A 14,209-nucleotide genomic window follows, 5' to 3' on the forward strand; every position below is an offset into this window, starting at 1 on the left:
GGGAATATAAGGAGCAGAAAAGTGAAAGGTGAATGGGGAAAGTGAGGAGGAGCAAGGTGCTGGGGGAGCAGTAAGTGGATTTAGGGGATACAGGAGGATGCGAGGGGCAGGAGGGAAGCCTTGGAGGTGCAGAGGATAGTGATGGGCATGGGAATGGAGGGGATAGACTTGCAGCTCCCCAGCCTGGGGGCAGTGGTGGAGAAGGGGAGTCCCATTGAATAGCCAGGGGAAGGCAGTGTTGCCAAGTCTTGTGGACTGATCTGGAGCCATGGGATTTTGGCACCTGCAGGAGGAGCTCTTGCAGTGACCTGAGAAGCCCCCCCACCCTCCCAATCCTTCAATTTTCAGGGCTGGGCATGTGGGCAGAGCTATGTGCAAGAGCCTCAGGACTGGGGACACGGATCTGCTCCACCACTGGGACTTGCCTTCAGGTATGGCCTTATAGCAGAGTGAGGGACCTGGGGCAGTGGGAGGCAGGGAAGTGGTGCTGCTGGGAACCAGGCAGAGGAGAAACCTAGGGGCAGGGATGAGAGAAGTCAGGTACTGCTGAGTCCCAGCTGGAGAAGTCTGGGGCAGCAGGAGTCAGGGAAGCATTGCTGCTGGATCAGCAATAAGAATTTGATAGCAGTTCCCCTGTCTTAGGGGTGAGGAGCGGGTGAGGGGAGTACATCTGAGCAGTGGGAATAGGAGTCCATTTGTGTGTTCATCAACGGTTGACTTTTCAACCTGAAATAATAACACACACACATACACACCCACACACACACACTGGCAGAGGAATAGAGAGGAATTAAAAAGACAGACTATAAAATATTATTTGATTTTAAAAAAAAATCATGGTTTTGGGTACTCCGACTCGAGATTTTTTTATCTCTTATGTTTGGCAATACTGCATTAGGCTGTGGGAAGAAATAAGGAGAAGGACCTGGGGTCACAGTGACTAATCAGAGGCATTGTTGACAACAGATATCAGTTGTGTCTTCCTTTTGATCCGTTAGTACAGACTAAGCCAAACTATATTCACCACCTATTATAGAAAGTGTGGTTGACGTCTTGATCTACAAGAGGAGTAAATACAGTGTCCACCCACACTACCTTTTATTTTAATGCTTGCTTCCTGGCTTTTCATTTTGAACTCTGGTAGCCTGGAGGCGGCATTCTCCATCCCCACTCTCCTATATGCATAACTCTCCAACTACCCCTCATCTGGCCCTGTGACAGATTTCCTACTTTTTCATTTTAAGTCTCATCAACTTGGGCCAGACAGGCCTTGACTAAAAGGCTAAACTTGTTGCCTGCCCTATTGAGCTGTTTCAAGCAGTAACTGAAACTGGCAGGATAAATCAGAAACTGAAATGAGAATGCAAATTAACCTTGGTTTTGTTTATTGACATTGCTGGAACCTCAAAGGACATCTGGCCACTTTGGCCTTAAAATAAACAACACCTCTCATAGTGGAGGAAACATCAGGAAAAAACAGTTAAACAAAAATTAAACACGTATGTAACCCACACACCTCCTGGGTGTGGTGTTCTGTCCTATCTAATGGCACCAAGACACGAGACAGAGAAAGAAAAAGTCTGCTCTACAGCCTTGGCTAACAGCCAGTTGACTTTTAGCTCATGTGGTAGGGGCTCATGCACTAAGCTTCAGAAGTCCCAGGTTTGATCCCACCCACTGACAACCGGAGTCTGTTGGCGTTATACTTAGTTGGCCTGTAATCCTCTGCAGCTGTCTTGATTGTTAATAAGTGCTGAAATCCAGTCAGCTGATTATAGCACAAGACACTCTAGGGAGCTACGTGCTTTCTTTCTTCCAAAGGGATAGCATCTCATGTGGAAGGAACTGAAACGCAGCTTAGGGTTGAGGTTGATATTAGGGGTACTTTTAGCAATCACAAGCGTGATGAAAAGATATACACATTGGAACTGACTAAATGTGACATTCCATTTGGTCAGTAACTGCAAGGGAGGGTTAAAATTACTATTTTCCTTCTCTACGGGTCTGCAAAAGAAAATTAATTTATTTACAAAATTTCTCTCCGTGTTTCAGTGCTTTATTACATTGTATTTGTAGGGGCTCCCCTGCCTCTCTCTTTCAGGTATTATAAACTGCCCTCATTTATAATACCAGTAATTGCAAGAACTGCTCAGTTGCATTTCCTGGTTGTGGATGTTGTTCAGGTAGCTTGTGTTAGCACTTTATATTGCTAGAAAGAGGCACCTGAGCCCTTATAAATATATTATACCTAATCTAGGGCCAACTAGAGCTTTGTGATTGTGATTATGCTGCATGCTATGGTCATTTGGAACTTTTCATTATCAGTGGAATTAGCATTCATATCCTGGTGCTCCAAAGACTCAGGCTCCCACAACTTGAGTTAAAGAAAAATCTCCTTTACCTGTTAGCAGTGATGGGTCCATGACACACACAAAATAGTGTTTAAATTCCAGCCAGCCAGGGGTAGGGTATCTCAGGATGTACCAACACTGTAGCACTGCCTGCTAACTAGTGTGGCGCTACAGGCACTCCCTGCCTCAGTTTCCCTTCTCTCAAGGTCACAATTCCACATGGTCCAAAAAAGGGTAAGACAACATTCTCCTGCTGGGGTTCTACTTTATTAAATACAAATAAACTTGAAATAAAGTATTTCCCATTGGTCTCAGGGGCATGCTCAGCTTGTATCTCTGGAAGATCCTCTCCCTTAGGAGAGTTTCTTTCCAGCAAACAGGGGGTCAGCAACACTGTGACATACCTTCCCCCAGCAAAGCCAACCTATACCAAAATGTAGGCTTAAAAATGGCTAACGTTTGGTCATGTTCTCAAGCCAGGGAAAACTTCCTCTTTAGGAGCAACTAGGAAACCTATTAAATCCTTGGCAATATTTTTGTCCCCCTCTGTAAAATATGACATGATCAGGACTTGCGTCCCACTATGTTGTAAGCGCCTCATGCGGTGATCATATTCCTTCATAGTTCTCGGCATGTCATAGTTCACCACATGCTGTACCCTCTGAAAGCCTAGTTCCCCAGCTACTTCTGGTATGGTCAACACCACAAAGCTTTCACCATAGTTAAACTGACTTAAGGCTACTACTTGGTCTCTGGGGGAGGAGCCTCCCTGGATACAAACACAGGCATAGCCATTGGGATTAAAAATAGCCCTATTCAAGCCCGACTTCCTTTCAGGGCTTCCAGCCTCTAAGGACTGGACCCTTTTTCCTACTGTTCTTAACAATCCACTCAGCAGCATGCATTTCTGCTATTCCTGGACCTACAGTACCTTTTGAATGATGTTCTGAACCCTAGCACTATCTGGGTCTCCCTTTTTTCTTGGGGTGGACTTTTTTTTTTAAGCAGGGGTTTGGCTGGGAGTTGGCCTTGCAGCTTCGTCATGCCATGACAGGGCAGTTCTTAGCTTCAGAAGGCTGTTCTACAGGAATATGTATTGAGCAAGAAGGTACTAGTGGCCTCACACCATATGATTCCAGCTCTTTATCCTTAGTCAAGTTGGAGCTCAACCCCAGTTGGATCTTAAGCAGGTTCTGGAGCTTAGTCAACTGCCTCTGCAGCAGCAAACACTGCTGCTCTGTAGTCTCGTTTTCAACTTTGAGGCAGATCAGCTGCTGCTGCTCCTGCTTCACAGCTTGCACTATATCCTTCCCCCCGAGGAGCACATCTGTTCCAGTGCCTCCCATTCTTCAGCCATCTGCGCCTGCAGTTCGAGGATTCCTATCAGCAGTAGCAGCCTTCTCCTCCAGCTCACTCTAGTCCTTTACTAGAGAGGTCTGCTGTGTAGCTGAGGGGGCAACTGGCATTACTGAAGCTTCTGTTGTGTTTTGGATCTCAGGGTTTGTGCCACAGGACACCCAATCCATTGTCAAACAGTTGACTGCTCCTCTTGGAAGGTCTTTCTGGAGGCCCTGCTTCTCAGTCAGGCCCTTTTAATCAACACAAGTCTCTCTAGAATTGATTTCTGTGCTCTCCGTCTTATTGCATGTCTCTATATGGGCTTCAGCACCCTGGTCCTGCACTCCTACACAATCCCCAGCCAGTTTTCCCTGCAAACCAGCTGCCAGGGTGTGTAAGGCTACTTCCTCAATGGCCAGTTCCTGGAGCTCACTAGTCAGTCTCCAGCTCCTTTTCCATCTTAATAACCTGCTGCTCCAAGGTATGCTTGCCATTCTCTAGCTCCAGCTTCTGTTTCAAATGTTCGCCCATTGCTCTGCTAAAAGAGAGGGTCGGTCTCACCTGTTCGTGTATTTCTATTTCAATATGTTTTCCACTTGTCTCTGTAGTACATTCCTTCTCCAAAACAAGCAGCTCTTCCAACTCCTGTTGGTCTGTCTTTTAGGTTGAAGACCTCTTTTTCAAGGTTTTGATTTAGCTCGGCACCTTCACATATCTTCTCATCCTCCATCTGTTCCACCTGGGTATGGAGACTCAAATTTCTGGTGTTTTTCTTCCTGCAGTAACTCCTGCATTATACATAGTTGAGCTCCCAGGTTTGCCAGTTTATCCACTGGCTTAAATTACTTGCTCTCCAATGGGTTTGGCTGTCCAGAGTCACTTTTCAAGATGACTTAGAACTCTGTCACTTCCTTCCATGAGTGCCAAGTATTTCCTTTGCCAAGGAGAGGAATCTTTCTCTCACTGATCAGCCATACCCATTTGCTCTGCCACGGTTGCTTTGCCCTTTCAAGCTCTGCTTCTATTGGCCTGGTTTGTTTCTACTGTATTATCAGCCCCATCTGTAGCTTGAGAGTGTTTCCCACCTCATTTCTTGAATTTGGGCCTCCTAACTCTTTGTACAGCCATCCAGTTCCTGGTAGAAATCTACCAGCTGGACCTGTAGTTTACTGAATTAACAGTCACATCATGGCTCTTGTGCCTCCATTTCCCTGGCCTTCCAGATCATTTGAGTCAAGTTCCATATTTTTTCTAGCCTGCTCAACCCCAGAATCCTGTCATCCTTTAGGGCAGCTGATGGATCCCCCCTTGATGGAATCTTCTTCTGCTTTCTGGGTCTGCCCTGGTTCTTTTATTCAAGTTCCTCAAGCTCTAATACTCTGGGGCTAAGAGTCATGTAAGGGTATCTCCCCTAACTAATGGGTAACAGTGAAACCCACAGCCTCCCACCTTTAATTTTACATCCATTTGCCTAGTCTTATAGGGTCTTGCTTCCTCAGAATTATAGTCCATCTACCCAAAGTAGTCATTTTTAGCAGGGCAACACCATTCTATATGCCTGTTCTGCCCACAGCCAAAACAGACTGACCCTGGTTTACTCTTCCTTGCCCCAACTGGGTCCCCATAGTCCTTTGCTCAGACGTCACAATAGTCCTGGTCCCAGCAGTTCCTGTCAGGGTATCTTTGATAGCCTGGCTCTCCCTGGTTCCTCTGGTGCTCAGAGCAACCACGCCAGCCTTATAATCATTGTTCATACAGGAGAAAACTCATCGTGCATGCCCCACTTCTTCACAGTCGAAACATATAGCTGGTCGAGCCTGTGCCTCTGTCCCTTTTGGTGTTTAGGACGATTGACTCTTTCTCATCATGGAACCTCCTTGACAGGCCTCTGCTGCTGCTTGAGCACTCCCAAAAACTGGATCTGGAAGTCCCACAGCTGTGGCAGCCCCTCTATATGCTGACATGGAAGGATCAAAATCTCACAGCCAAGGCAGTGTTTACACCGTGCTGCTCAGTCATCCCTCATTGACTGGGGGCGGAGGGGGGGAAAAGGATGTCTTGGAATCCCACTCTGGCGCCTATTGTTGTAGGGCCTGCCCTGTAGCACCCCCTGCTGACCTAGTGCTGCAAGTACTTATTGCTTCAGTCCTAGCCCCTTGTCTCTCTCTTTGGGCTCGGGGTGTGTGCACAGCCCTCCTCCTTGGGACTTGTGGTCTCTGGAAGGTCCTGTCCATTCGGAGAATTTCTCTGAAAGCACCTCACTGGAACTGAGCCCTGATAGCCTTTTATCAGGCCCAGGTGCTCATTATTCAATAAAATTCCTATATGGACTCGTTTCCTTTAAATTTGATTATCCATGGTAACCTGGACCCAGATTCCCTTTAAAGGGGCCAGTGACCCCATGACAAGGGTTACACCACTTCTCATTATAATGTTTTTATTGAGATCCTGCCTCCTTCAGAATCCATGTTTTCCATCAGCAAGATCCCATGCCTGTGCTTGTATCACATCAGAGTTGTTTGCTGTACAAAACAATGGTGGCATTACAAGGGAAAGACCAGGTGCTAGGAAGCAAGCCCTAGAAAAACAATAAAGGACAAACACAGGAGAGACCCACCAGCTTATGTTTAAGTCAGATACATAGGAACTTCCATACTAAGAACAATAAGTTCTACTGTTAGAATGGAAGAAAGTCTATAATTCTGGAGTTCTCCATAGGTGTGAGAGAAAGAGGGAGAGCGAGGACTGACACTGTATTTTCTCCTGTAGTAATGCTCAAGGCATTGAAAACCCTGTCTTTGAGGCTGTTTCATCCACAAATACAGAGTCCAGGCCCAAGCCGCAGATGATGTACATTGCCAGCCGCCAGCAGTCAGAATCAGGGCGGCACCTTCTCTCAGAACCAAACACTCCGCTGTCTCCTCCAGGCACAGGAGATTGTTTCTTCCCAACACTGGGTAAGTGTCCATTTTACGAAAGATTTCTTTGGTTAACCCGGGCTAAAGCTGTCATGACAGAGGCACCAAGAAGCCAGCCATTGAAGAGGGACATGAGAAAGGAAAAAGAGGCAGAAAGGGAGGGGAGTGATCCCTTGTTAAATATTCAGTTTGAATCTAACCTCTCTCTTAACATGAAATGTACACTCTTGTGACTTTGGGGAGGGGGAAAAACACTGCATCTCTGCCATAGTGTCTCATTTTATACCTACTGTGCCTAATTTTGGTCTCAGTTACAAAAGCATAGACCTGGAGTGATTCCACTTAATCCAATGAAGTTATTCCAGATTTACGCTGATGTCAATGAAACCTGAATTTGGCCCACTGACCTTTATTCATAGTTATTTGGTGTCTCAAGAGAAATTCTGATACAAACCAAAAAATAATAAATCTTTGGCTTGGAGGTAAACAGGGGAACTTGACAAGATCTCAGGTTTTTGGAGAAAGAAACACAGCTGTGGCATGATTGGCTCTTTTTGTTTGTCCTGCAGCATGGGGTAATGATGAGGTTTGCTCTTCTTTCATACAGGGAGTTCTCACCAGCCAGTGAGTCTCTGCAGTGCTCGAGTTCCAGGTGTGGACTAGCAATGTTAAACTGGTGGACACACTTGTCAGTCCATTATCCCTGCCCCCAGAGTATCCCCATATTAATCTCCCAGAGCCGGCCTGACATTTCACATCCTGTTACTACTAACATAGTAGATGCTGTTACACATAGGGAAAGCTAACTCAACTCAATACCTGCTAGAGAAAAAAAATCCTGCCAGTTTCCCTAAGAAATGTTGCCTCTAGGAGATTTAAAATTGTGAGCCATGGAACATTAGGGACTGACCCAAAGCCCAGTGAAGTAAATGGAAGTCTTTCCATTAACTCCAACAATGTGCTTTGGATCAGGCCCTTAGTTCCCTTTTCCTGCCACCTTTGCACCTGTGACATTTGGCTGAATCATTCTGCTAAAGATGCCTGAAAACGGCAAGGTATGCCCGCAGCAGCTTGGATCTTCTAGAGACTTGTCTATAATGGGGGAAGAATTTTCTGTTAAACACATAAAACCACAGCTACAGAAATGCCCAGTGAGCTCCACATCCATAAATAACCTCCAAAAACTAACAGACTTGTCTCTCCTTTTCAGAGCCTGTTCCTGATTCTCCAAATTCCATGAAAGTATAAAATTACTGAAGAACAACAACTTTCACTGAATTTGTTGTCAGCAATACGGAAGAAGCTTTGGCTATTGCTGAAGCAAAGGCTTTATAGACAAGGCCACTTTTGAGGGGGAAAAATGAAAGACACTTTCTATAGCTCAGTGGCTTGAGCATTGGCCTGTTAAACCCAGGGTTGTGAGTTCAATCCTTGAGGGGACCGTTTAGGGATCTGGGGCAAAAATTGGGGATTGTGCCTGCTTTGAGCAGGGGATTGGACTAGATGATCTCCTGAGGTCCCTTTCAACCCTGATATTCTATGATTCTATAGTATTCAATGCTTCCCCTGGCACTTCAAATTCATCACTGCACTCATCTTCCTTAGAAAGGTTTCAGAGTAGCAGCCATGTTAGTCTGTATTCTCAAAAAGAAAAGGAGTACTTGTGGCACCTTAGAGACTAACAAATTTATTTGAGCATAAGCTTTCGTGAGCTACAGCTCACTTCATTGGATGCATTCAGTGGAAAATACAGTAGGGAGATTTATATACATAGAGAACATGAAACAATGGGTGTTACCATACACACTGTAACAAGAGAGTGATCACTTAAGGTGAGCTATTACCAGCAGGAGAGCGGGGGGGAGGGGGGGGGTGGAAAAAACCTTTTGTAGTGATAATCAAGGTGGGCCATTTCCAGCAGTTGACAAGAACGTCTGAGGAACAGTGCGGGGTGCGGTGGGGGGGGGGGGAGAAATAACATGGGGAAATAGTTTTACTTTGTGTAATGATTCATCCATTCCCAGTCTCTATTCAAGCCTAAGTTAATTGTATCCAGTTTGCAAATTAATTCCAATTCAGCAGTCTCTCGTTGGAGTCTGTTTTTGAAGTTTTTTTGTTGAAGGATAGCCACCCTCAGGTCTATAATCAAGTGACCAAAGAGATTGAAGTGTTCTCCAACCGGTTTTTGAATGTTATAATTCTTGACGTCTGATTTTTGTCCATTTATTCTTTTACGTAGAGACTGTCCAGTTTGACCAATGTACATGGCAGAGGGGCATTGCTGGCACATGATGGCATATATCACATTGGTAGATGTGCAGGTGAATGAGCCTCTGATAGTGTGGCTGATGTGATTAGGCCCTATGATGGTGTCCCCTGAATAGATATGTGGACACAGTTGGCAACGGGCTTTGTTACAAGGATAGGTTCCTGGGTTAGTGGTTCTGTTGTGTGGTGTGTGGTTGCTGGTGAGTATATGCTTCAGGTTGGGGGGCTGTCTGTAAGAAAGGACTGGCCTGTCTCCCAAGATCTGTGAGAGTGATGGGTCGTCCTTCAGGATCGGTTGTAGATCCTTGATGATGCGTTGGAGAGGTTTTAGTTGGGGGCTGAAGGTGATGGCTAGTGGCGTTCTGTTATTTTCTTTGTTGGGCCTGTGCTGTAATAGGTGACTTCTGGGTACTCTTCTAGCTCTGTCAATCTGTTTCTTCACTTCAGCAGGTGGGTACTGTAGTTGTAAGAATGCTTGATAGAGATCTTGTAGGTGTTTGTCTCTGTCTGAGGGGTTGGAGCAAATGCGGTTGTATCGTAGAGCTTGGCTGTAGACAATGGATCGTGTGGTGTGGTCTGGATGAAAGCTGGAGGCATGTAGGTAGGAATAGCGGTCAGCAGGTTTCTGGTATAGGGTGGTGTTTATGTGACCATCGCTTATTAGCATCATAGTGTCCAGGAAGTGGATCTCTTGTGTGGACTGGTCCAGGCTGAGGTTGATGGTGGGATGGAAACTTCAAAAACAGACTCCAACGAGAGACTGCTGAATTGGAATTAATTTGCGAACTGGATACAATTAACTTAGGCTTGAATAGAGACTGGGAGTGGATGGGTCATTACACAAAGTAAAACTTTCCCCATGTTTATTACCCCCCTCCACCCCCACTGTTACTCAGACATTCTTGTCAACTGCTGGAAATGGCCCACCTTGATTATCACTACAAAAGATTTCCCACCACCCCCCCCCCACTCTCCTGCTGGTAATAGCTCACCTTAAGTGATCACTCTCTTGTTACAGTGTGTATGGTAACACCCATTGTTTCATGTTCTCTATATATAGAAATCTCCCCACTCTATTTTCCACTGAATGCATCAGATGAAGTGAGCTGTAGCTCACAAAAGCTTATGCTCAAATAAATTTGTTAGTCTCTAAGGTGCCACAAGTACTCCTTTTCTTCTTCCTTAGAAAGTTTCTTAAAAAAAAAAAGCAAGCAAGCAAGAAAAAAGATCACTACAACAACTATTGAAACTCTTGCTGTTTTTTCTTCACTGCACAAGGAAGCTTACAATTTAATGACCAATACATTGCTAAACTTACTGTTGGTGTGCAGTTCCCCACACCATGCTTATTTACAACACTGGCACCTAGAGCAGAAATAAGAAGATAACTTATTAAACTGGAGGGAGAGGCTGAACAAAAAAAGAAGCCTTACAAACTGAACTGGAGTGTGAGAACCACTCTCCACATTCTGTATGCCCCACCACAATGGAAATTTCTGAAGAGGAAAACAAGTCGCTCTTCAATGGGTTTAGATTTTTGCTACCTATTTCCTTAGAGGTGCGTGTGTGTGTGTGTGTGTGTGTGTGTGTGTGTGTGTGTGTGTGAGTGAGAGAGAGAGAGAGAAACTGTATGGTGTGTTTATAACTTGTGTCCCTGTCTGAAAAGATGTATGACTGGAAGATTTGTAAGAAAAATGATATCAGCTGCCAGCTACAATATCCAAAGGATAAGAAGTCATTCAGAAATAAAAGACTGGCTTAAGTCATGGAGTTTGGATCTGGATTCAAATCAAGATCCAAAGTTTTCAAAAGTTCAGGAGTGTGGGGAATCACTGCTCTTATTCAATCCTATTGTAGAGATGGACCTTAGCTGTGGAGTTTGAACCTAGATTCAGATTCCAGCTTGCCTGAAGTCCAAGTGGGTAGGAATCTGATTTTCCAGTCTGAGCCCATCTATATTAGAAATGTGGCAAACATCTCACAGAGAGCCTGAGTCAGAGATACACCAATCACACCAGTAAACATTTCAAGTGGTTTAACTTATTAGCATGGTTTAATCTGTGTTATGTTCTTCTGTTTTCATCTGGGACTATGTGAGCGACCACACCAAATACCCATAGGCAGAGTACCTCAGAAACTCTGCAAGCATTTAGTGTTTCGGAATTGTCTCCTGTGGGATTGCTAGGAGAACTAACACACACTGTTCGATAATACACTCCAGTTAGAGGTGCACCCATGAGAACCAGCTTGAATTAAAGTAATGTGTGTTCAGCAGAGGTCTCATGAGGGGGTCAGATGACTATTGGCAGGTCATAAAATAATTTTAAAAACTGCAGTCATGATCGCGGTGATAACCATTTTCAGATTTGTTACTCTGAGTTCCTTAACATGGCTGAAAAAGGTGCAATGTGGAAAGGGCTAAGGAGATTTGAGAAACAGAGAGAACGCTATGGAGAAAACGGTTTTTGTCCAAGGGTCACCTGCCCTGTTTGGCATAGATGTACAATAGGAATGCACGAGTCTCAACGAAACCATAACATAACCTTTCTGTAAATGACCCAGCTTTGTGAGAGTTTCAGGTGAGGTATAGACTGGTGGAAAAAAATATACACTGCCAAGCATGAATGAAGACCTGAGTTTGAGTGCTGGACCATGATGGCTCATAGATAAGGGACAGATCCTGATCCAATCCTCTCCCATCATTCCTCTCATATTCCCTCAGATGGGATGGCATGTCAGTTATTCTATCACGTTAATGATGCCAGCTTAGAACTATGCAACCAAAGAGTCACACCGTCAGTAGATTGAGGCAGCAGGGGAGGGGTGGGCAGAAGGGAACGGAAAAGGGTCTCATCCTACTGTGGGAATCACACCAACAATTTTTCAGTGTAGCCGAGAACTTTTGATGCTTTCATTCTGAGGCCAGTTTTTAAGCTGGTTTAGAACCCATCCATCTCTATTAGAGAGTCACTCCAGCTGGCAGCTTGAGTCTCAGTCTGGGAGCAGAATATTTCATTTTCCTACTTTTTAAAAAAAATCATAGGCATTGATGAAAAATAATCAAGATTTTGTGCTTTAAAAAACACCCCCCCTGCTGTAACATAAAAACTTTTTTTTTTTTTTTTTTTTTTTTTTTTAAAGAACCCTTTCCAGGTGATAGGACTCATGGCAAAGGCTGATGGGAGGCGAGAAGGGGCCCATTTGGTACTTCGTAAAGTTTAGAAACTTCTTTCAACTGTGGAGAAAGATATGCAGCTTGGAACTGAGCTGCCCCCTATACCTTTCATACTATGAGGAAAGAGGAAAAGTAGAGTGGGAACTATCTGTTTAAAAGCATATTTTACATTTTGTTGCCAAGAGATTCCCCTTGGCAGGTTTTCTCAGTGTTCTCCAGCCCAGAGGAATGCCAGCGAGTCTCCATCTCCCACCTAGACGCTATCCTCCCTGCCACCTAGCACGGAGAAGCAGGTCAAAGGAGGGAAACTTCCTAGGAGTCTCTGCTCCCTGACACCCTCAGGTGCCATCTATAGGCTGGGCTAAAGATGACCAGAGAGAAAACGGAGTTTCAGTAAGATCATAACATGTAATTTATACAAACCACCACCAAAATACAGAACACAAATAGTGTTCCTGAAATGATTCCAAAGTCAGCAACATGACTCCCACAGTGTCTGATGTCATGCCCAGCTGACTGCCATGTCAGAGTTGCACAGCTATGGCTTACCAGCAGACGTTAAAAATAAAAAAAATCTAAAAAGTCAGAGAAGAGAATATGCTCCTGGGTAGATTTCCAGCCTACTGACAAGTCTGGAAAAGTTAAGGCCTGAAAGCTACTTGTTGTGATGATTGTGTCATTATTGAGACTCATTGGTTGTCATAGTGTGTGGCTGGCTTCAGGCCATTAGGAATCCAGCTACAGTGCCAGCTGCGTTTTATCTCACCTTATGTTAGATAAGCATCCTGAGATGACCCCGACTAGCACCCCATGTAACTGACTACCTTATCTATGCAGCCATCACAGCCCGGCAGTCGTCATAACCTGGGATTAGCAAAACGACTCTTCAACACTCCAAACAGATGACAGGATAAAATCTTGCAGCAGAAACTGCTACCTAAGGTTTTGATTAATTTCAGGAAAAAAATCTCAGATTATTTAAATAGACTGAAACTATAAGGCCTGTTATAAGGCAAAAAGATGCTCCTGAACCACATTGTCAGTCTGTGTCCATCTGAGAAGCTGCAGCCTTTCAGAATTTCCACAGTCGTCCTCTTTGTTAACTAACTCTTTGTTAACAGGGTGATACTTGATGGTACATGGCTAGGGGCAAAATCTGCTAATTCCTTTAGTGGGCTCGTTTTAGAGGTACCCCATGTAAAGATGCCCATTGAGGAAACCTGAAAATCTGTGTGAAAGCTGAAATCTTCTATTGATTAGCAAAATTCTCTGCATGATCATCACCAGTCTTGTGGATCCCACAGCATGGGGACATCAGCATGACAAGTGTATACATATCTGATCTGGGGATCTATTTGCTTAATGGGTCCATTCCTGTGTCAACTGTTAACTGCTTCCCTGCTGAGCAGTGCACTAGATAATTCTGAGAAACAAGCCCTTGAATTGCTAGAGATTTAAAAAAGAAGCAAATGAGAAGCCTTGGGAGCATGGAGGCCTTGCCCAAACCAGCTGCCACTGGTCCCAAAAGTTACAAAATAACCTCCTGGTTGCAGAAGGTACCCAGCTGTGTGCTCCCACCCACTGACTTGCTCCCACTCAAGTTTCAGTTCAAAGGATTCACTAGCTATCTAAATTCCCAACTCTCCTCTCTGAGCATGTGGGAAGTGTGCAAAGGCATGATAATGCCTCTGCCTTCAAAAGGAAGACATGAATCTGATGGGAACAATGCACGACTAAAGAACTATGTATCAGATCTGGAAAAGTGGCTCTCGATACTGCTTTTTAGTTTTAATGTTGATATTCTATTTTAAAAAAACAAACAAAAAAATCCCCCAACCACCTTCTCTCCATGGCCAGGATAAAATGCTCACATTATGTGTCTCCTGAGACCACTGACAGCAGGGTGGCATGTTTAGAGATTGAAGGGGGGTGAAGCGAATAAAACTAAGGGAATGGTATAGGGGATAATCAACTGCTTTGGGCTATTTGTACATTCTGATTGCTGTGACATTTTCTCCAGATTTGTATGCATTTGTTTATAAAATACTGATTGATGATAAAATAAAGTTTTATTGGAAATATTATTCTCTTATGTAACAGAAAGAAATCCAAAACCGAATAGCTCAAAATCTAGCCAGCTACAGGGAAGGAGGGGCTAA

The 14,209-nt window shown here is 44.5% G+C and overlaps 2 protein-coding genes across 9 annotated transcripts in view; one reads left to right on the forward strand and one right to left on the reverse strand.

Annotated features, from left to right (window-relative positions):
• The window catches only part of CDH23 (cadherin related 23), a 555,581-nt gene that overhangs the window by 96,844 nt on the left and 444,528 nt on the right, over positions 1-14,209 (reverse strand). The window lies entirely within an intron of this gene.
• Positions 1-14,209, forward strand: part of VSIR (V-set immunoregulatory receptor) — a 70,871-nt gene that overhangs the window by 38,619 nt on the left and 18,043 nt on the right. For 3 of the 5 annotated variants that reach the window (XM_043519507.1, XM_043519508.1, XM_043519509.1), the window contains exon 6: positions 6,459-6,646. In XM_043519507.1, the coding sequence (XP_043375442.1) occupies positions 6,459-6,646 (188 nt within the window). Of the gene's footprint in view, positions 1-6,458; positions 6,647-7,214; positions 7,747-7,817; positions 7,954-14,209 lie in introns of those variants that run through there. The other 2 variants (XM_043519510.1, XM_038408395.2) reach the window with 2 other exon arrangements.

This window comes from Dermochelys coriacea, chromosome 7 (assembly GCF_009764565.3).
Source record: "Dermochelys coriacea isolate rDerCor1 chromosome 7, rDerCor1.pri.v4, whole genome shotgun sequence".
Lineage (NCBI taxonomy): Eukaryota > Metazoa > Chordata > Testudines > Dermochelyidae > Dermochelys > Dermochelys coriacea.